Source organism: Diceros bicornis, chromosome 4 (genome assembly GCF_020826845.1).
Source record: "Diceros bicornis minor isolate mBicDic1 chromosome 4, mDicBic1.mat.cur, whole genome shotgun sequence".
NCBI lineage: Eukaryota > Metazoa > Chordata > Mammalia > Perissodactyla > Rhinocerotidae > Diceros > Diceros bicornis.
The window spans coordinates 99,081,629-99,101,866 of NC_080743.1; the positions used below are offsets into that span (position 1 = coordinate 99,081,629).

General features: G+C 46.6%; 1 protein-coding gene across 1 annotated transcript; it reads left to right on the forward strand.

The window, feature by feature from the left end:
• Nucleotides 1-1,785: 1,785 nt before the first annotated feature.
• Nucleotides 1,786-15,807, forward strand: C4H1orf116 (chromosome 4 C1orf116 homolog). Its single transcript, XM_058540170.1, has 5 exons — nucleotides 1,786-1,864; nucleotides 6,832-7,017; nucleotides 9,433-9,610; nucleotides 10,842-12,796; nucleotides 12,827-15,807. Exons 2-4 carry the CDS (start codon nucleotides 6,913-6,915, stop codon nucleotides 12,395-12,397), a joined length of 1,839 nt encoding a protein of 612 aa, XP_058396153.1. The 5' UTR covers nucleotides 1,786-1,864; nucleotides 6,832-6,912; the 3' UTR covers nucleotides 12,398-12,796; nucleotides 12,827-15,807.
• The last annotated feature ends 4,431 nt before the right edge of the window (nucleotides 15,808-20,238 follow it).

The following is a 20,238-nucleotide window of genomic DNA, read 5'->3' on the forward strand; positions in this document are numbered from 1 at the left end:
ATTTTTAAGCAAATATTCAAGTCACATCCATGGGTGTAACTCTAGTTGCATTGAACTCCTGATTTGGAGATGCCTTTCCTGTTTTGTTAGTATTGTGACATCGTTCGTGTTTGAATGACACATCAGGAAGAGTGGTCATTGCCCTTAAACACTCAGTCACCTCTGTTTTCTATATGTTGCTGACAGGATACTGGGTTATCCCAGGCTTCCTCAAACCTCCTTCCTCCTCCCTGTCCTGCCCCACCTCTTCTCTACCTTGGACCCAGGATCATTGCGCTTCTTATTTCCTGCCCAACTATGATCAGAGAAGGAGAAAAATGAAAGACATGTGTCATCTTGTTATAAAAGATATGAATAGCTACAAGACAGAAATGTCATGAGAAAGGATGAGTCTAATTATTAGAATTAGAACCTGCAACTTATCTGTATATTTCATGTTTCCTACTTTGGATATTCTTCAAAATAGAGGCTGACTGGCATTATACTGTGCATGGCAAACTTGATGTTCTACTGCCTGAATCGAAATCCCTGCTCTGCCACCTCCTAGTTACGTGATTTGGGGCAAGTTATTTAATCTCCCTGTAAAAATTGGTATATTAACAGTGCCTACTTTTTGAAGTTGAAATAAAGATTAAATGAAATAATGCACAAAAGTGCTTAGCACGGCACAATACTTAGTGCATAGCAAGAGCTTAATAAATGTTGGCAATTACTATGTGCAGTGATTTTAATTTTTCTTTCTGCTCTTTTGGTATCAAGGATAACCTATACGCAGGAAAAACCAGCTTCTAAGCAAAAGTCATATCTGGTAAAAGTGGCCTCCCTACTTGAAGGGAGATTTCTTCCTGAAAGCATTGGATTCTTCCGCCTACTCCTCTCTCCCTACTCTCTTCAGGTTGTTTTAACTACAGGTGCCAAAAATCTGCGTGGAAGGAGACAGGAGTTGCTAAACTGGTTGGTAACTTATTTTGTTTTTATTTCTTAATATTCATTACTACCTTCCATGAACAGCTAAAAGAGATCAGAGACCCAAATGACATCATGCATCTTCCCTCCTTCAAGGCTGTCCAGTCAATTTTTCATCAGGACAGGGACCTCGTGGGGCAGAAAATGGTTTCATTTCCCCCAGAAATAAATGAGGCCAAGAAGGTCGTTGGCAAGCAGTGGGGCAAGGGTGTCTCGGCTCTGGCACCCCTAGACTTAGACACCTTTTTCAGCTGTCCTGAGTGGAACTGCTGGAATTATGAGCTGCAAGGAAAAGGCTTAAGTATGAAAGTGATTCTGAATGGCTAGAAAAGCTATTAGCAAAACTGGCAACAAAGAATTTTAACTTGGAGAATTCAGAGGAATACTTAGCTCCAAGTGGAAGGAGGCGGTTCTAGATAGTCTCAAACAGACGCATAGAAAAGCATATTGCCCAGTGGACTGCGTTTCTTTATATCAAGATTTAATAATAGTAATATTTTTTGCCTACTCCCTCCCTGCCAACTCTCTTCTTTCAGTCTCAGCCCAAACCTGTCCCTCCTCCTCCCAGCCCTCCTTTTTTATTTTTTTAAGGGCTCTTTATTGGCTCTAAGCAGAGGAAGGGGAGGGCAAGAGATGATTGGCTGAGAGGAGCACCGCCCTGCCCATTCCCCTCCCACACCCTCCCTGGAGAAACAGCTGGAATGAGAAGCAGGGAGGGAAGGCCATGATTGGCTGAGAGGCAGTGGCAGCACAGATGAAGCACTTACCTGTCCAGGTAAGTCAGGAGGAGGTCAAAAGGAGGAAACAGTAGGCGGCAGGGGAAGCAGCTCTGTCTCTGTCTCTGCCCTTTGAAATATAAGGGTATTCCTTTTCTCTCTTCAGCCCCCACCCAGTGAAGGTGAGTTAATCACTAACCAACTATTGCTTATTCTGCAGCAAGACGGGGGCTTTGTGGGAAGTGGCAGCTGCAGGGTTGTGGGGAGGCTTGTAAGCCCCAGCTAGGGGCTTTTCTCTCTGTTCCTCAACTCTCTGAGTCCAGCCTGGGATCAGAGCAGGTTGGTAGCTTCTTGAGATTGAAGTGTTTTTGTGGAGACCAGAGCTGGAACGCTTTTTTTTTTTCATCTGCCTGTTTAGGTTGGATAAGCATATAATGCAGACAATAAGAAAAGAAAATAGGTCTGTTTTGGAAACTTCCATCTCTGAGCAATTGAAATTGAGTTGCAATTTTGGAAGAGAATAGTTGGAGTAGAGGGAGTCAAAACAGGGCGTTACCCAGGGGAGAAGAGTGCTTTGGTCTTCCATTGCATTTCTAACAGGAAATTCTCCCATGGCTTTATAAACTCAATGTCTATCTTTATTTGAATAAAGGGTGCAGTGTGTGTGTTCCATAACGGTAGTATGATAATGGAGCTCTCAGTGGACAGCTGTGTAAGGTGTGAGCTGTACTAGGTCGTTTATAAGGTGGTATGAGATTTGGTTACATGGGGAAAACTCCAACTCAGGCTACCAGCTCATCCTTAGAAAACCCATGGATAATCTGGTTGCAAAGCGGAGTTTATTTGGGTTCAACTCAATTAATTTTCCGACTTTACCTGTTAATAGACACAGAGACTGGCAAACAAAAATCTACTCGGCTCTGCCAGGGCCTCATCTGTGTTAATATTTCACAGTGGCATGTGGAGTCTGGTGGGAGTTCCAAGTGGGGCTCAGGCCAAACCAGTGTGGCAGAGTCCAGAGAGGACAACAAGACCCGTAGTGGTTTTGCCTTTTTTCCTTCAGGTTCCCAGTAGCAGTCTGTGTGGCAGGTTTCCCTGTACACAGAAGCTGGATGTGGAAGTCAGGTCAGAGTAGCAAGTCAGCTCTCCGTTATCCATCTTGGTGGGTTAGCGTTCTGCTCCCTCACTTTGCCTCTTTTCCTTCTGCTGCAAGAGAGAGGGAAGTGGGAAGACCCCAGTGCCAGGCTCCCTGGGCCTGGTGCACATAAGCCCTAAGTGAATATATTGGATTTCCAGTCCTGGCAACTGGAGCATTAGGTGTTAGCTTAGCCCACACCACAGAACAGCCCACCAAACTCACTGACTGAGGGCTACCGTCGATGGTGATAACTTGCAGTGTCGAACAAATCTCTCTGTGCAGAGGATATTTCAGCCACCCTTTCCCTCAAACCCACTGGTGAAAAAGGAGATTGTAACATTGCCTAAACACACCGAGAGACTTGCTCATGTGCTCACGGAGAGGGATACACACACAGTGCAACTTTTCGTCTCCCTGACGTTTTTCTTAGGATGTTCTCCTAAGGCACATTTCTGGGTAGTCAGCAAAAAGCAGAGATATCCAGTCTAAGAGCAATAGGAAACCTCTTTGACTACTGGAGAGAGGGGCTGAGCTCTTGGAGGATATGGGGGTGGGATCATGGGCGGAGGGTGACAAGGGGGCCTTGGGTCTGTTTAGAAGGTACAGAGAAGCCAAACTGGAATGGGACTGGAGCCCTCTCCCCACCCCACCCTCTCCAGATGCCAGAACTCCACATGCTGTTTATTTACTCTCCTCCAAGTCTTGGCTGGTTTCAGTGGAGTAGTTAATATTTAATGTGCCTTTGCATGGGTGGCCCTGACTATAGGCTGTGCATATTTCTTAACCCATTCCCTCCTTCCCTCAAATCCCCCAAAGAGGTCAAGGGTTAAAAGATACCAAACTGTCATCTTGAGTGTTTTGCTTGTTTCTCAGGCTTCTTATCAGGTAGAAATACCGCAGGTTTCGATGGCTTCCCTGAAATAGCCTCCAAGTTTCAAGGTTGTAAAGTTGGTGGAAGGAAATGCAGCATCCACGTCAGGCCAAGTGGTGAGGGAGAGTGGAAGGGTGGGAAGAAGAGAAGACTTTCTTACAGTTCAGATTCTTTGGGTCAGAAGACAAGGTGTGGAGATGAGGTACAAGTACCTTAGGGCTCAGTCAGCTTTGGTTTCAGGTTCAGATTTATCTCTGCAGTGATTAGGTAGCACCTGATGATGGGATCTTCAATGGCATTTGATGTCGTTTATTTACTCTAACAGTATGTGTTGTTGGAGCAAAAAGCTGGCCTGGAAACATAAAGCTGAACCAGATAATTTCCAGGGTTTAAGGTATGAGGTAGAAGAAGAAGGGTGATCTTAGGGCTTTTAGTGTTTAGTCAAGGGTGGCCGATGACCCTTCTTTAGGTACATGACCCTCTTGCTTCTGGACAGTCCCTGAGATGCCCTCTGAGGAGCGGGGATCCACAGGCTGCCTTGTAGATACAGTTTTAGGTCATTGCCTACTTCCCTTAGGAAGGGGAAGTGGAAAGATCCCCAGTTTTATCATCTGTCAAATGAAGAAAATGTCACATCCTGCCTAAGTTATCAGGTTATTTTGAAGATCTAATTAGCATATCTGAAGGCACTTTGTAAGCTATACGATGCTGTTTTTTGAAGCAGTGCTATTCATATTGCTTCTGTCTCTTCCAGCTGCTTTAGGCCATCCTGGTTCCAAAATGAGAGTGTGGTAGGCTGCCCTGGGGGGAAGGAGAAGCCAGTAAACCGCTGTAAAGTCTGAAGTGTACTTGGAAGAGCAAGGGTAGTAATTTTCTGAAAGGAAGAGGCAACATCTGTTCACCCATTCACAGAGAATATTACATTAATTACAATGAGTCAATTTTAATATTTACTGCCCTGATTTTACAAATAAGAAAACTGGAGCCAAAAACTAGACCCTTGGATTTACATTTACTTCTTGGAGACAATGCCTTCATCTTATAAAGTTTTGCACACCCTGTACCTATCAGGTGCTCATAAATGTTAGTTGGACTGAAAGCATTGCCAAATTCCATTGAGTCCATATGTATTCTCTGGGAAATGAAATGTTTAAGAAATAGCTTACAGTAATAGGGTAGAAGCCAAAAAAATAAGCCTTCCAACAGCTCGACTCAATGGACATTAGAACAGAAGACAGGTGTATTCATCCAGCATTTTTTACATGCCTTCTATATGCCTAGACTTATGGACATGGATCCCCTTTGCTGTAATGGCCTCAACCCTACATAACGTTAGGAATGAGTTAGTATTTTCCGAACCTAGACAGTCATTAATGGAGTGGATAGCTGAGGTGACTGAACTTCATCTGCATGACTTCTCATGTTTCTGTTTCTTTGAGGTTCTGAGTATTGGGGAACTAACCTCATGAAGGAACTCTAAGAGCTATCTTACCTGATGTTGATGTATCATTAGGCTTCTTTGGTGTCTTTGTCACCTCTGGTTCCCTCTCTATCTCCTGAGAGGCTCTGAACCCTTATGAACTACATGTGTCTGGCTCATTAGGGATCTTCCCCCTTCCTTCCCCATTGTCCTGCCCCTCCCTACCTGTCCCACTTGAGGGCTTCCTGCCAAGCAGAAGAGGAGCTCCATGAGGCCTTGTGCTTGTCAGTTCTACAGATTTGGCAGGCTGACTCACCCAGCATAGCTCAAACCTGACTTTGGTGCTGGAAGCAATTATTGGCAGAGGTCAAAGGGCCAACCTGCGCTGGAATCCAAACACCAAGTCCCAAGATCTCAAATAGAACACATTTTTCTAGGACATTTTACCTAGTATTGGGAGAGCAGGAAACATAGCATGATGTTGTGGGGAAAATACTGATTCAGAATCAGACAAACTATATTCTAATTCTAGCTCTCCCCCAACTCTTTATTTGGCCTTGGAACTGTCTTTTAATCTTAATTCTTCTAGAATTTCATCTTAACATAGGAGAGTCATCTCTGGCCTTTCCAACTCTGGTGGAGTGTTTCCCACAAACAGACATATGAAAATCCTTGGGATTTTCAGAAAGAAGATGACACTGCCTTCCTTTGATATTACCAATGGCACAATGAACTTGCAACTTTTTTTCCCCTATGAGGTGGAGTGGGGAGGAAGCCACATAGGACATTTCTCTTGTTCATTTGACACAGATCAGGGAACCTCATTATAAGTGCGACATCAGAGGGGCATGATACACAAGAGGGAAATTGGGTTTGTGTCAACCACTGCGGGTGCCATGCATGTGTCTCCTAGACTAGGGTGATGATGGTGGCTGTGGTGGTGGTGGTTGTGATGATGTTGACTGTGATAGCAGCTAATGGTTACTGGGCCATGCACTGCAAAAAGTGTTTTACATGGAGTATTTCATCATAGGGCTTCACAACAGCCCTATGAAGTAGGTACTATTAAGGGCCCTGTCCCTTCTCTCAAGCCTATAGTTTCCCATTTAACCCAAACCCTCCTTTTCTAAGCTCTTGTTTCCCTTACTTCAATTTATTTTAATCCTAAATAGATCTTGTCTTTTTCTTAGTGCAAGAACAGTAGTAGTTATTCACTTGTTCATTAAGTGTTTGAGTATTTACTACCAACTAAACTGTGCTAACAAACATTTAATCCTTACGTTAACCCTATTTAATGAGGGAAAACAGACTTAAAGAGTAATTTGCCTCAAGTCACATAACTGTAAATGGCTGAACTGTGATTTGAACCCAGACTCAATTACCTCCAGAACCCAAGCCATTAACCCCTGTAATATTTATAGTAATGAGAATGCAAGTTAAGCTCTCTGGTTCAGAGGGAAAAAAGTGACTAAAAGAAGTGATAGAATCTCCTTTCTGACTAAACTACTTCTCCACCACCTAAGTCCATCCTTCTGCATGTATGTGAGCCAGCTTATTGTCCTTCCATGCAAGCTGGGGGATTTGGGTAATGGCTGTTCAAGGCCCCTTCCAGCTCTCTGCTTGCTTGGTGTCCCTGCCGCCATGCTGCTCCAGGGCCTGGGCAGAGCCTTGCCAGAGCCTCGGCTGGGCTTACACGTGGCTTTGATTCTTCTCTTTTCAGGCCCGGCTTGGGACATTCTTCACTTCCCTTCGCTTCCCCTCTGGGAGCTCCTTTCGCCGTCCCTGCACCTTGCTTCGGGCAATGCCCGAGAGGGAGCTCTGGCCAGCAGGGCCTGGCTCGGAACCTGTGACCCGTGTCAGCAGCTGCGACAGCATGATGAGCATCACCTCCACCCGCTCTGGATCTGTACGTAATCTCTGTCCTGCACCTGGCCCGCTTTCTGCATACCTGCCCTGCCCTGCCCACCACTGTCCTTGCTCACTGCTCTTTCTCTTTCTTTTATCTTCCTTGTCAGGGGGTGAATCATACCAATTGGTGTTTTCTGCCTCTGAGTCACCCCTAGTTCTATAGAGAATAGGGTGGGACAACCCCAGAGAGCAATAGGACAAATAAGACTTCTTCCTAGTTTTCATTAAGTTGCGGGGTTGAGTTGAGGTGAGAGAGCAGACCAATGATCTGAGGTCCTGGTGGAAACTAGAAGATAGATCCTTGTAGCACACTGATTCCTGAAGTTCTCTGCAATGAGCAGCATTACTTCAGCCTTTTACAAAGAACAAAGAGAAGGGAGTAAGAGCCTGGGTTCTGGAGCCAAACAGATCTGGGTTCTCTACTTATAAGCTGTATGACCTTGGGCAAATTACTTAATTTCTCTAAGCTTCAGTCTCCTCAGTTTTAAAAAGGGGATAGTATTAACACTGAATTCATAGGGTTCTTGGGGGGAGTAAATAAGATGCATATAAAGCACTTAGCACATGCCTCTATGTAGAAAACAAATAGCCTATCTATGAGCAGAGATTGAGAACCTTCCAAAGTCACTGTGTTTAACATTTGTGAGTGGCATGTAATCAACTGTAATTTTTCTGGGCGTGAGTTTAAATCTCGATTGTTGTAAGGCTGGTGTGAAGGAGTAAATCTGCCCCATGTCTGTAAGCATTCCTTTGTTATTGGTACTCGTCACATGCATAATAACCCTTGAGAATTTATACTTTACTGCTTTATATCCTGTAGAGGTATTTGAAAATTTCAGGATTGTAAGGATCTCTACTGCATGTCAAGGATGTTTAATACAGTCAATGAGTTTTTATATGTAAAATTTGAGTAGAAAAAGCAGCGTACACACGCACACAAAATCCAAAGTGCAGACAGTCTGTATATAATTTCTTTCTGACCCTAGGTGATGGGGCCACAGAGACATCTTTCTGTTTCTGTTAGACTGAGGCTAATATGAGTAGTTACATACCATTGGACACAGAGCATGACAGGGATTAAAGGTTTTCAAAGTGAAGCATCTGCAAAGGAGAAACTCAGAGTTGGCTTATTTGGCAAGCTATTTTAGGAGGAAATGGTCAGTAAAGAAGATTTTGTTCAAGAAAGTCCTGGTGTGGGCTTCAGGGCTTCCACGGGCTATATTTGGGGCTTCCCTTGACATGTTGGCCTCAGTCAGTCAACTGACAGATAGCTCTTTAAGGAGCCAGGGGAACTGGAAGGGATATTCCAACCACAGCCTCCCTTCCCCTCAGGATATTTTTAAACTGTCTCAAAATCTTTCCTGGCCATCTGATTGAGTCTAGAGAATATACAACTCTGAAGAGACTCAAATATTGGAAAGAGGGGTGGAGATGCCAGGAAGGGACTCAGGCCAAATTTCTTATATTCCCATTTGCCCTTTTGGTTTTCCCTTCGACCTTTAACTTTGGAGAGCGACTATTCCATGGATCTTCCTGGCCTTGTAGAACATGGGCAGTAACCATCTGAAATGGCCATAGCATTTTCTCCCCAATATTCCTATGTGCTTTCTCATATTGAAAATTATTTACTTTAATATCTACTTAATATTTAATACCAGATTGCTTCCCCCTCTCCCATATCGATCAAGTTGTTCCACCTCCCCACCCTTAAGTTAATATTTGCTCAAGAAGTGCACACTTATTTGAATGTTAGCCAGATCCAAATGCCATCAGGAAAGTAAATACACAAGGGAAAAAATCGTGTATGGAATGCATTTCAAAGTCAAGTATAAATTATTTAGTGAATTTATCTGTGGCTGGTCATGCCACTGTTCTCATTGACCTGGCAGCCAGTAGCTGGCTGTATTTCCTGTTTGTCCTCATACTGTCCTTGACATGCTGGATCAAATATACAGAAGTACTTTGAAAAGTTAAAAGCAATACCATTCTAGTTTAAGGTCAAATCATTATGTTGCCCATATAACTTAGAGCTAAATCAGAGACACACAAATTAAAATACTTGACATAGGTCACACAGAAGTATAGGAATTAGAACCTGGAACTGCTTCTGATCTGTGCACCTAAGCATTCCACCCAGGGCTGAGCAAAAGAAAGGCCCCTTGCCATCCGCCTGCCTGGCTACCAGAAATGGGTGCTAGTTGGACAACAGCCTGACCGTCTCTGCCCTCCCTGGTGCCTGCAGTTTCAGGAAGCAACTCCAGCAAGTTTGCAGGGTAGCATTGTGGGAAGATTTCCAGCTCTTCAGCATTCCTTCCCCAATGCAGGGTGGTTCTCAGGCCCCGCCAGTTTCTGCAGTTTCTGCGGAGCTCCCTCTCACAGCTCTCTCTTCCTCTCCTTCTTCTCCTCATTCCAGAGTGACAGCAGCTACGACTTCCTGTCTGCTGAAGAGAAGGAGTGTCTGCTCTTCCTGGAGGAGACCATAGGCTCATTGGACACTGAGGCTGACAGTGGACTGTTCACTGACGAGTCTGAGCAAGGTACAGCTCCTCGAGGTCCCCGAGCACTGTCCATAACCCAGGCTGCTCCCCAGGGTAAGAGAGACTGTCTGGAGTAGCACCTCCAGTGAAATCCAGAAAGTCAGTACATCCTGCTGGCCACTTCTCACCTTGTTTGCCCTCTGCTCTAAGGGTCACAAGCAGAACACGGGACAACCGCACTCCTCTCCACTCTCCTGGCTAGGATAGAGCCTTGTCCCTGGAGGGAAGGAGGGACTGCTGACAAGCCAGCTTCCTATGTCTTTCTATGAAGTATCAGGGGCCTAGGAGGGAAAGGGGTTTGACCAGCTCCCGTCTCTGGTGGAGAAATTCTAAAGAGATATGACCAAAGAGGTGGGGGAGAGAATCAGGGAGGGGTGGGTGGATGGCTCTGGAGAGACTGAGTCAGTCTAGAGAGCTAATCTGGATTACCCAGAGGATGAGGCTGCAGAAGATAAGAAAAGGGAAGGGCTCCTCAAGTGGTGCCCTTGTGAGAGATTGTGGAGAGCCAGTGGTGTTGAGGATCAGTAGAAGGGGAACAGAATGGCACATAAGAGTGGCAACGAGTCCCAGGGTGAGGAGGGCACTTTACTCCTGAGGACAATCCCACTGGTATCAGGACTGCAATGATTTATTCATTCATTTAGTAAATATTTACTGATGAGGTGTTAGACCCTCCCTGGAGATAGAGCAGTAAATGGGGACCTGGGGCTTCGCTGCTGCCCGAGACTGATTCCTTGGCCCAGTGGGCCTGATGCACCTGCCTAGCTGACTGGAAAGAAAGAGCCCATGTCACTTTCTAGTGCGGGGACAGCTGTAGCCATTACAGAATCACCCAGGTGCTTACAGAAAGTGAAGGTGGAAGAAGGCGGATGCCTGGTCAAATCAAGAGCAAATCACCCGTTCACACTGTTCACATTCAATGCTTCTGTTGGCCTCAGTTGCCTGGGAGCCCCAGGATAGCTAGAGGGACTGTCCTGAATCTCTCCCCAACCTTGGTGCATCTGTAGAGGGTTAGGAAGAGCCTGAGGCAAGGACATGGAGTGATCCTGCCCTTTCCCCAAACATCGTGAAAAATTAATCTTTGGTTGAAGGGAATCTGCTAGTATTGATCTGTTAGTCTAAAAGATATCCAGACAAGAGTACTGCCCCTTTAAGAGCAAAGGAACACCAAAACCAAAACCCATCCGTTGCTAATTGGAGATTTCAGAAGTATTTGCTTTCCCCTCAGCAGCAAAGTTCTCACTTCTGTCCACTCTTCTTTGCCTGTTCTCCTGGACCTTCACAGGACATTCAGAGGAGACGACCATTCAGCAAGGACCACAGCCAAGGAGAGTAACTCAGTCCGGCTCACCCTATCCACCTGAGCCGCGAGGCCTGGGCCTCAGGTCTGGCTCCTACAGCCTCCCCAGAAATATCCACATTGGCAGGAACCAGAACCTCAGGAGAAGAACCACCCAGACTAATAGCCACATCCCAGGGGAATCTGAGGGACTTGTCCCAGAGCCTGAGAAAGAGCAGGTCAGCCGAAGCAGTGAGCCTCGCCGGGCTCTGGCCGGCCCCCGGGAGGCTGCCGTTGATCTGGACCCAGCGCTCATCCCCCCACCGGAGGCTTTCCGGGACACCCAGCCCAAGCAGTGTGGGGACGACAGCTTGCCCAAAGGGCCAGGGGAGCAGAGCCACACGCCCCAGCTCCACACGTCACTCAGCCCCCAGGAGAGAAAGGAGACTTCTTCAGAGGCCATGTCCCAAAAAGCCAATGAGAAAGGCTCAATGATGGGACCAGGACAACCTCAGCCTCCTCCTGCTAAGTTGTCTCAGAATATGAGAGTTGAAAATGCTCCCATCCCATCAGGAGGGGATCCAAATGCCCAACTGGCTCCCCTCACAGCCCCTAAGCCCCGGAAGCTGCCACCTAATATTGTTCTGAAGAGCAGCCGAAGCAGTTTCCACAGTGATCCCCAGAACTGGCTGTCCCGCCACTCTGAGGCTGCCCCTGGAGAGTCCAACCTGGTCTCCTCTTCACTGCAGGAGCAGAGGAAAGCCCGCAGAGAGGCGCTGGAAAAGCTGGGGCTACCCCAGGACCAAGATGAGCCCAGCCCGCACTTAAGTAAGCCCACCAGCTCCATCAGACCCAAGGAGACTCGCGCGCTGCCCCCTGTCCCAGCTCCAGTTCCAGCTCAGGTCTCTGCAGCTGTGCTGGCTGCAGGAAAGGCTCCAGCTCCTGCTCCAACTCAAGGACTTTCTCCAGTGAAGGCTCCAGCTCCAGCTCCGGCTCTAGCTCAGGGATCTTCTTCAGGCAAGGTTTTGATTCCTGCCCAGGAACCCACTCCAGGGAAGGTTCCAGCTGCCAAATCCGTGCCAGTTCCTATCCCTAAGGCCCCAAGGGTAAATAGTCCCCTAATTCAGCCAAAGCCAGACTCAGGGCTGACTCTCCAGGAAAGCAACATCCCTGGCCTGAGACAGATGAACTTCAAGTCCAACACTCTGGAGCGTTCAGGCGTGGGGCTGAGCAGTTACCTCTCGGCCAACAAAGATCCCAGCCCCCAAACTAGCACCTCTCTGGGAAAAGGCTCCTTCCTGGACAAGATCTCGCCCAATGTCTTACGTAATTCCCGGCCCCGCCCTGCCTCCTTGGGCACGGGGAAGGACTTTGCAGTTATCCAGGTGGGAAAGTTGGCCGACCTGGAGCAGAAGCAGAGCTCCAAAGGCCTGTCCTACCAAGGACAGAGCCGTGACAAGCTGCCTCGACCCCCCTGTGTCAGTGTCAAGATCTCCCCAAAAGGCATCGCTGATGAACATAGAAGGGAGGCTCTGAAGAAGCTGGGACTGTTGAAGGAGTAGGCACTGGCTCCAGCACCACCATCGCCACCTCCTCTGCCCCCCTCACACAAGAAGAGACTCAGGGCTCCACTCGGGAGCCTTTCCCACCTCACAACTCAGGGCTTGGGTAGGGGTAGGCTTTTCTCCGATGCTCTCTTCTCTCTGAGGTGAAGGGGAGGGAGAGATTTGAGTCCAAGCATACATTTATATTTAGAGTGGTTGTGCCAGTGAGTGCCTGCATGAATCATCCTGAAGATGATTTCCACAAGAGGGTGTGTGTGTGTGTGTGTGTGTGTGTGTGTGTGTGTACTATAGGCTGTATCTGTCACCAAAGCTATTTATATGACACAAGGAGTCATTGCTCAGAGTTCTGCTCTTGTTGGAGATTTTCTTACATTGTGCCGAGTTCAGCCTTGCCGAGTTCAGCCTTGCCGAGTTCAGCCTAGCCAGAACTGAGTGGAGAGCAGTGACTAAGCCTGAGAGAAAAGGTCAAATGAGACAATGGGTGTGTCGGAGACATTAGGCAAATGCAGAATCACATGAAATGTGGGTCTCCCAGGACACCTGCAATGGATGGAGACTGGCCCATAGTGGATCTCTCTCTCAGTTCTGGCCTTGTGGACAGGGCCTGGGGCCAAGAGGAGTTGGTTTGTTATCTCTCCCCCACTGTCTTCTCACTGTCCCCAGTCCCAAGGATAGGACACTTTCCTATAACTAAAACTCTAGGTTGACTGAGAGCAGAAGAGCTCTTGTTGGTCTGAGAAGGCGGGATAAGGGACCAAACGGCACACCTCCACTGGGGAGGGTCCTTGTCCGTGGGCTTGATAAATTCAATAATACACCGTGTGGTGGTCCCTGACTCTTATATTCCTGTTCTTCCGGCTCCCTATCTCAGTCTGCACAGGACTGACCCCAGGGCTGGGCCAACGCTGAGATGGGAGGCCAAACCTGAGGCTTTATAAATACCAAAGGACTGTTTCAGGCCATGTCCACACTACTGCAAGTTTTTTTAATTTCCTCAATGCCTATGAGACATCAACATAATGCATTCTCTGCTAGTTATTCATAGAATATCAGAGTTGGGAGGGACCTTAGAGACGCTCCTATCCAACCCTATCCGACTGGGGATGGGAAGTGACTCGTTGTGGTCACTCTGCTGTATAGTAACAAAGCTGGGGCTCCTGGTTCCCATTCTGTGCTGCACACTGCCTCCCCTCAAGCCACACTTTTGCATGTCCACACAGCACCCTAAGGATCATAGTCACTATCAAAGGCTCAGCCTTAAGGCCCTTCGAGATCCTAAAGTGTCTTCTGAAATATCAGAGATTAAATGTTGTTCAGGATCATGTTTAGTGTTGTGGTTTTTTTAATTTTATCTTTGAAAAGTAGTAATATAGTAACTCATTATTAACCCCAAATTCCCTGATCAAGTTATGCAACTTGAGAAAATGCCAGAAGAGGGTAATATAGGTAGGTGGTGTGGGCTTGTGAGTACAAGCTTGGAGATCAGACATGGCTATACATGACCCCTGCGTCCCCTTAGGAAATAAATGTGATTCATGCCTGTGACCTGGTTGGAGTCCAAGATCCCCAGATGTGAGGGGCAGATAAAAGGAACCATTGTTGGCAAGGTGCCCTTTAGGTCTGCTGAGCATTTCTGGGCTGTGGTCTTAGGGACCCAGCACCGTCAAAGCTCAGTCTTTCAGAAAATGATGAGATGGTTAAGGTAAGGACAACAAATGGCTCCACCCTGATATGGTATGTGGGGTGTGGGTGTGACAGTTTCTATGCACACTCTCACACGCACCCCGAATGCCTGGGGCCTTATTCCTGGCCCTGGGAGAAGACATGCTCTGTCACAGCTGACAGGGACTCCTACAATGGGCCAAGCCACATCTTATCACAGACTCCCCAGAAGACGGAAGGCCCCCTCCTGGAGGACTGATTCGACACACTGTATTTGGTTGAACTTCATATGTATGTTTCAAGACACAACATGAGGAACAATCACTTGATTTTTTATTAATTGCCCTGATAAAGAAGGAAACTTGGGGCTAGCTGTAGTAAGACTTGGTAGGGGTCTGGGGCCCTGGCATCAACACAAGGCCGACCAACATGGCGTAAATTTCACTTTTCTCTGAGACAAAACAGTTACATCCAGCCTGCCCTCCTGCTCTGCATCCTCATCCTAGTGGCATGCCCATTTCTCCAATTCTCCTAATTTGAGAGGCTCTCTTCCCTTGTTACTTAAAGATACCATGCTTCCCCATGTCCTCACCCTTCAAAGAGCATGTTTTTCTCTAAGGATGGTCTTTGGGATTCAAGAATCGGATAATAAATCCAAACCCAGTTATCCCCATTTTGAAGAGGGGTAAGGGGACCTAGTGAGGACATCCCCATCCTGAACTTTATCTGTCCTCTCGTATCCATATAGAATTGCTCTTCATTCAGCTTAGACTGATCAGGTGGAAGATGAGAGTGGGGTCAGGGTTGTTCTCACCCCTTTTTGAAGGATTTTGGGTGGAAGTTTGTAAAAGCCATTCATTTTATTTTAAAATGCCAAGTAGCAATTCTCCCTCCACGTGGCCTTGTATCTCTGCTTTACCTGCTGCAGTCTCACTGCTGCTGGGAGCAAACCATGCGCCTGGCCTCTGCTCAGACTAGCACAGTGGGTCTGTGCTCTCAGATGTGTTGGCAGCTGCTCCTCTGAATCACCACTCATGTGCTACCTGGGAGTTCTGCACTCCAACGCGGTGGGGCAGGCCCCCCTGCTAGCCTACGCAGAGGCCAGGGGATGGGCCCAGGCACCTCTCAGGTGCCTCCTTACATAGTGGGAAGTGTGGTCCAGCAGAGACCACCTTGTAACCTGGGGGTGGGCAGGTGTGCAAAAGTTGATGTTTATTCCATGGAAGGCAGGGCAAGTGAAAGAACAGAGAGCAGGCCCTTTGTGATGTTATGAGTTAGAGCTGGAGGTGAAGATTTAAGAGCCTACAATGTGTGTAAGCATGTGAGATGAACCACTCCAACCCTTGATCCATGATCGTACATGTAGGAAGAAAAGGATCGTACTGTCAGAATATGAAGCTGTAGGCTCATAGATTAGAGGAGGTGGGGACCAGGGGGATGAGCAGGAGAAATCCTGTCCATCTCAGTCAGAATCTAGGGAGGAATGCAGCTAAAATGCTCCCAAGCTCCTTTCCTTCACGGGAGTAACTATGGAGCATAACAGATCTGGGCTTAGTTCGAACTCGATCACTTACAATCAGGGAACCTGGAACTCGAACTTTCTGAACCTCAGAGTTCTCATCTGTATAATGGAGATAAGACCATCCTTTCAAGATCTGGGGATAAATGAGTGATATAAATATGTAAAGCTCAGTGCTTGACACAGTGTAGATACTCAATAAATGATAGTATTGTCTTCTGGGTCTTGTTCCTTCCTTCTCAAAGGGAGCAAATGTAGAAAGAGTTGGAAGCCAAGAGCTCACCCAATTCAGCTCTGAGAGGACAGGGGAGGGATCTTGCTGCAAATGAAAGTGCAAAGTAACAACTAGGCTTTGGCACACCCTCCAGGTGACTCAACTTCACCCACACCATGACTCCTGGAATTTGAAAAGAAAGAGATCAGCGTGAATATGGTGTTTGTGTCTCAGTGAAGGCTGAACCAGTGTCTCCGTTCCCAAACCCAGCTCCCCTTTTATCAGTCTCTTGCTACCCATGACCGTACAATTTGCTTCTTTTTGCTTCCTTTAACTTCCTTTTGCTGTGTAGTTTGGGGAACTAAATGTAATTGTATACATATTTATTTTAAAATGGAAGAAAAGAGTAAACTTATATAACAGGAAGGAACTTGGGCTAAAATCAGAAAGAGATGGGGCTAGAAGAGGTATTAAGATTCCTGGAGCATTTTTTAAAAGTAGGGTAGGCATCTTTCAGGAATGAATCAGGCATTAGTTAGCAGGAGGCAGGAAGGTATAGTGGATGACCTCTCCAAATCCCTTCTGATATAAGGGCCTTATGAATTGTAGGAGTCATCGCCATCATCACCATCACCACCACTGTCGTGATCGTCATCACTGACGTAGCATACAAGTGAGGTAAAAACGGGTGATGTTCCAATTCTAGGCCCTCGTTCCCTCTTGCTCATTGCCTACTTGGATCATTATCCTTATTTACCACTTGCCATGTATCCAAAGTTCAAAATAATCTGAAGCAGGATGGTATCCTGGCAAAGCTCTGGACCATGTGAGCTTCAGTGAGTCACTTTATCTCACTCATAAAATGGAGGACTTAACTGGACTGTCTCCTAGATCCATGCCAGCCCTGAAATGTATGTTTCAACAAGTCCAAGCAACTTCATTAGGAAGATCAACATCCTGCCAAAAATAATCACAATATAGTCTAAGGTAAAATAGAACCTGAGAGCTGGAAGGAAACTTTTAGGTTATCTAATCCAACCTCCCACCTAAAGAGGAATTACGTCTATAAGTGGATATAGATATAGTCAGAAAGATGGAAGGATGGATGGATGGATGGATGGATGGATGGATGGGGGAGGGGAAGAAGGAGGGGAGGGACTGAGAACATATAGTGGCCAACAGCACAGGCTTAGGAGTCAGGCCGCCAGACTCTGCACCTGGGTTTCCTTTTTCGTTGATTTCTTTTTGATTCCTTTAGCTTCCTTTCTTGTCTGGTTCAGGGAACTGTATGCTGTCCTACAGTTATTATTTAGTTTAAGAATGGAGTAAAAAAATTGAACTTAATTGTAACAGGAACAAACCCTGTAGAGGCATTAATAATCCTTACCTGTCCCAGTTGTTATGAGAACAGAATCAAATGAGATAATACATATACAAAGCACTTAGCATATTGCTCAATAAATGTGCTCTATTAATATTATTATCATAGATATGTAATGCAGATGCCACATGGATCCCCCTTGAGGACTGAATTAATCTTACCCTACACCTAAATTCCTCAACCTGGGGCCGGCCCGGTGGTGTAGCAGTAAAGTTCATATGGTCCGCTTTGGCGTCCCGGGGTTTGTGGGTTTGGATTCCGGGCACGGACCTACTCACCACTCATCAAGCCATGCTGAGACAGCATCCTACATAGAAGAACTAGAAGGACCTTCTTTTTTTTTTTTTTTATAATTATTTTTTTCCCCCAAAGCGCCAGTAGGTGGTTGTAGGTCATAGTTGCACATACTTCTAGTTGCTGTATGTGGGACGAGGCCTCAGCATGGCCAGACAAACGGTGCGTCGGTGCGCACCCGGGATCCGAACCCGGGCCACCGGTAGCGGAGCGCGCGCACTTAACCGCTAAGCCACGGGGCCGGCCCTAGAAGGACCTTCGACTAGGATATACAACAATGTGCTGTGGCTTTGGGGAGAAAAAAGAAAAAAAGAGGAAGATTGGCAATAGATGTTAGCTCAGGGCCAATCTTCCTCAAAAAAAAAAAAAATCCTCAACCTGAAACAGTCAAAAGCCATCCTCCAATTTCCAGACCCTCCTGCAGCCAATCTCCTCACCATCCTCCTGTGTTCTATCTACAACTGTGTGTGCTGCTTGGAGGCCTCCCCACACCTGCCCACCCTCTCGCTCTGCACACTGCCCACCACATGTCACCCTCACCATCCCCACTGCTATCAGTCCAGACTCAAAGCCCTGGCCTTTAATTGTTCCCCATGGAAAATCAAGTTCCTTTAAGCATTTTGTGATTTTATGAGTTTTGACCTGAAGACTGGGATGGGGGCTGCCGAGAGACCTGACACTCACGTACAGCCAACCACCACCTCCTATGCTACCCTTTCTTTTCTCTTTTTCCCTCCTGGTGTGTTATAGCACACCCAGGAAATCCTTCTTACCTCCAGCCACACTCAGGAGAATCTGCCCCAAGAGATTTTTCAAAAAATTTCTCATCCATGAATAGGGATGTCTTGTGGAAACGAGCTCTGGAGACTCCAGAGGACTCTACCTCCTTACCTTCATTCCTGAAAGTGGAGAGGGCGACATAACGCAAAATGGCTTGTGGCATCTACGTGTCCAACTCCCACCAATCCCCATTACCGTCTTCCCAAGGGGTTCAGCAGAGCCTCCAGTTGCTTGGATATGGGGAGAGATTTGGTCTTCTCTCCCAGTGACTCCCCACCCAGTCCTTCAGGCGGGGGCTCCTCTGCATTAGCCAAGGTTCCAGGTAGGTCTTATGGGCGGTAGGGATGTCATTTAGTTGAAGTTATTTCGATGTGGCATCATCGGCATTTTACGGTGACTTGAAATCCATTACAACTCTAGCCCGAATATTCTGCCATCTCACCTCCACTTTGAGAAGCAGGGACAGCCCTGTGCCTCTGACCTTGCCCACTGGGAAGGCGCGTCCTCTGGTGGGCACTGGCCCTGAGCAGCTAACCTCTTGCAAGAAGAGGTTGGGGTGACTACCAAGGTTCTCTTTTTGTTCTTATTCTTCTGCATGGGACCAGAATATCTCCCTGTGCTGCTGCACTCTCGTTTCCTGACCTAAGTGTCCAGAAGCCCAGGGGAGAATTAACTGCTTGAGAAATTTCTCTTCAGACCTCCCCTCTATGCTTTATGCCTCAGCTGCCTACTCTCTCTCCTCTTCAGTGTCTCAAAGGCACCTCAAACTCAACATGTCCAAACACAGACCCATGTAGGGGACCCGTCATTGATCCTTTCACTGTGTTCCATATCTCAGTGAGCAACACGAGCATCCATCCAATCAGCAAAGCTGGAAACCAAAACATCATCCATGACACAGCCCTCTCCCTCGCCCTCAGTAATCAGTTACCAAATCGTGGCAATGTCACCCACAAACACTGTTCAAATTTGTCCTCTTTCCTCTTTTCCCTACCACCACAGCTGCACCAGTGCCATCGTCTCTCTGCTGGATTCTAGCAGCAGCTTTCTAAGTGTTCCCTTCAATCCACGCAAGCCTCCCCCAGCCCCTCTCCACCCGGCAACCAGAATGGCCTTTTCATCTGTACTACACTGCCTTTTACGAAAGAAAGAAGAGGCCCTAAGAAAATGCACGTGTCTGCACATTTGTGCAAAAAGAAATACATGAAGGGTAAACCAAAAACTAATGTGATTGATTACCTACAGGGTGGGTAGGGAAGCTGTGGGAACAAAGGGGGGAACGGGATCAGGGTAGAAGGAAGGGGGAGGATAGCACGCCTCTGAGGATACCTTTGTGTAGAGTTCAGATTTTAGAACCGTGATGATGTTTCCTATATCCAGATAATGAATATATGAATAATGAACAAATAACAACCAGGATGTGTGTGTCTTTGGAAGAGGAAGGTGGAAGGATCCAAAATGGAATAGAAACAGTAAAAAGTAAACCTAATTGTATTAAAAGTGAACGACATAACCATTCATTATTATGAGTGAGAGTGGGAGTGGGGAAGAAAAGAACTAATCTAAGTAACTTTGAAAAAAATGTATTTTGACTACATGCTGTCAAAGGCTAAAGACAGATTCTAGTTGATGAATTTGATGAATGTGTTTTTCACATTTATGGGTTAGCATTTTGAATTTATGTGTATTATATGATCGAGCAAATAAGTAACTACAGTCACGCACTGCATAATGTCATTTCGGTCAACAACAGACCACACATATGGCAGTGGTCCCATAAGATTAGTACCACATAACCTAGGTACGTAGGAGGCTGTACCATCTAGGTTTGCATAAATACACTCTATGATGTTTGCACAATGACAAAATTGCTTAACAACACATTTCTCAATGTATCCCCATCATTAAGTGACTCCTGACTGTACATTATTAATAAAAGAGCCAGATTTCCCACTGTTGGAGAAGGGAGTTGTAAATAAGAAAATGAG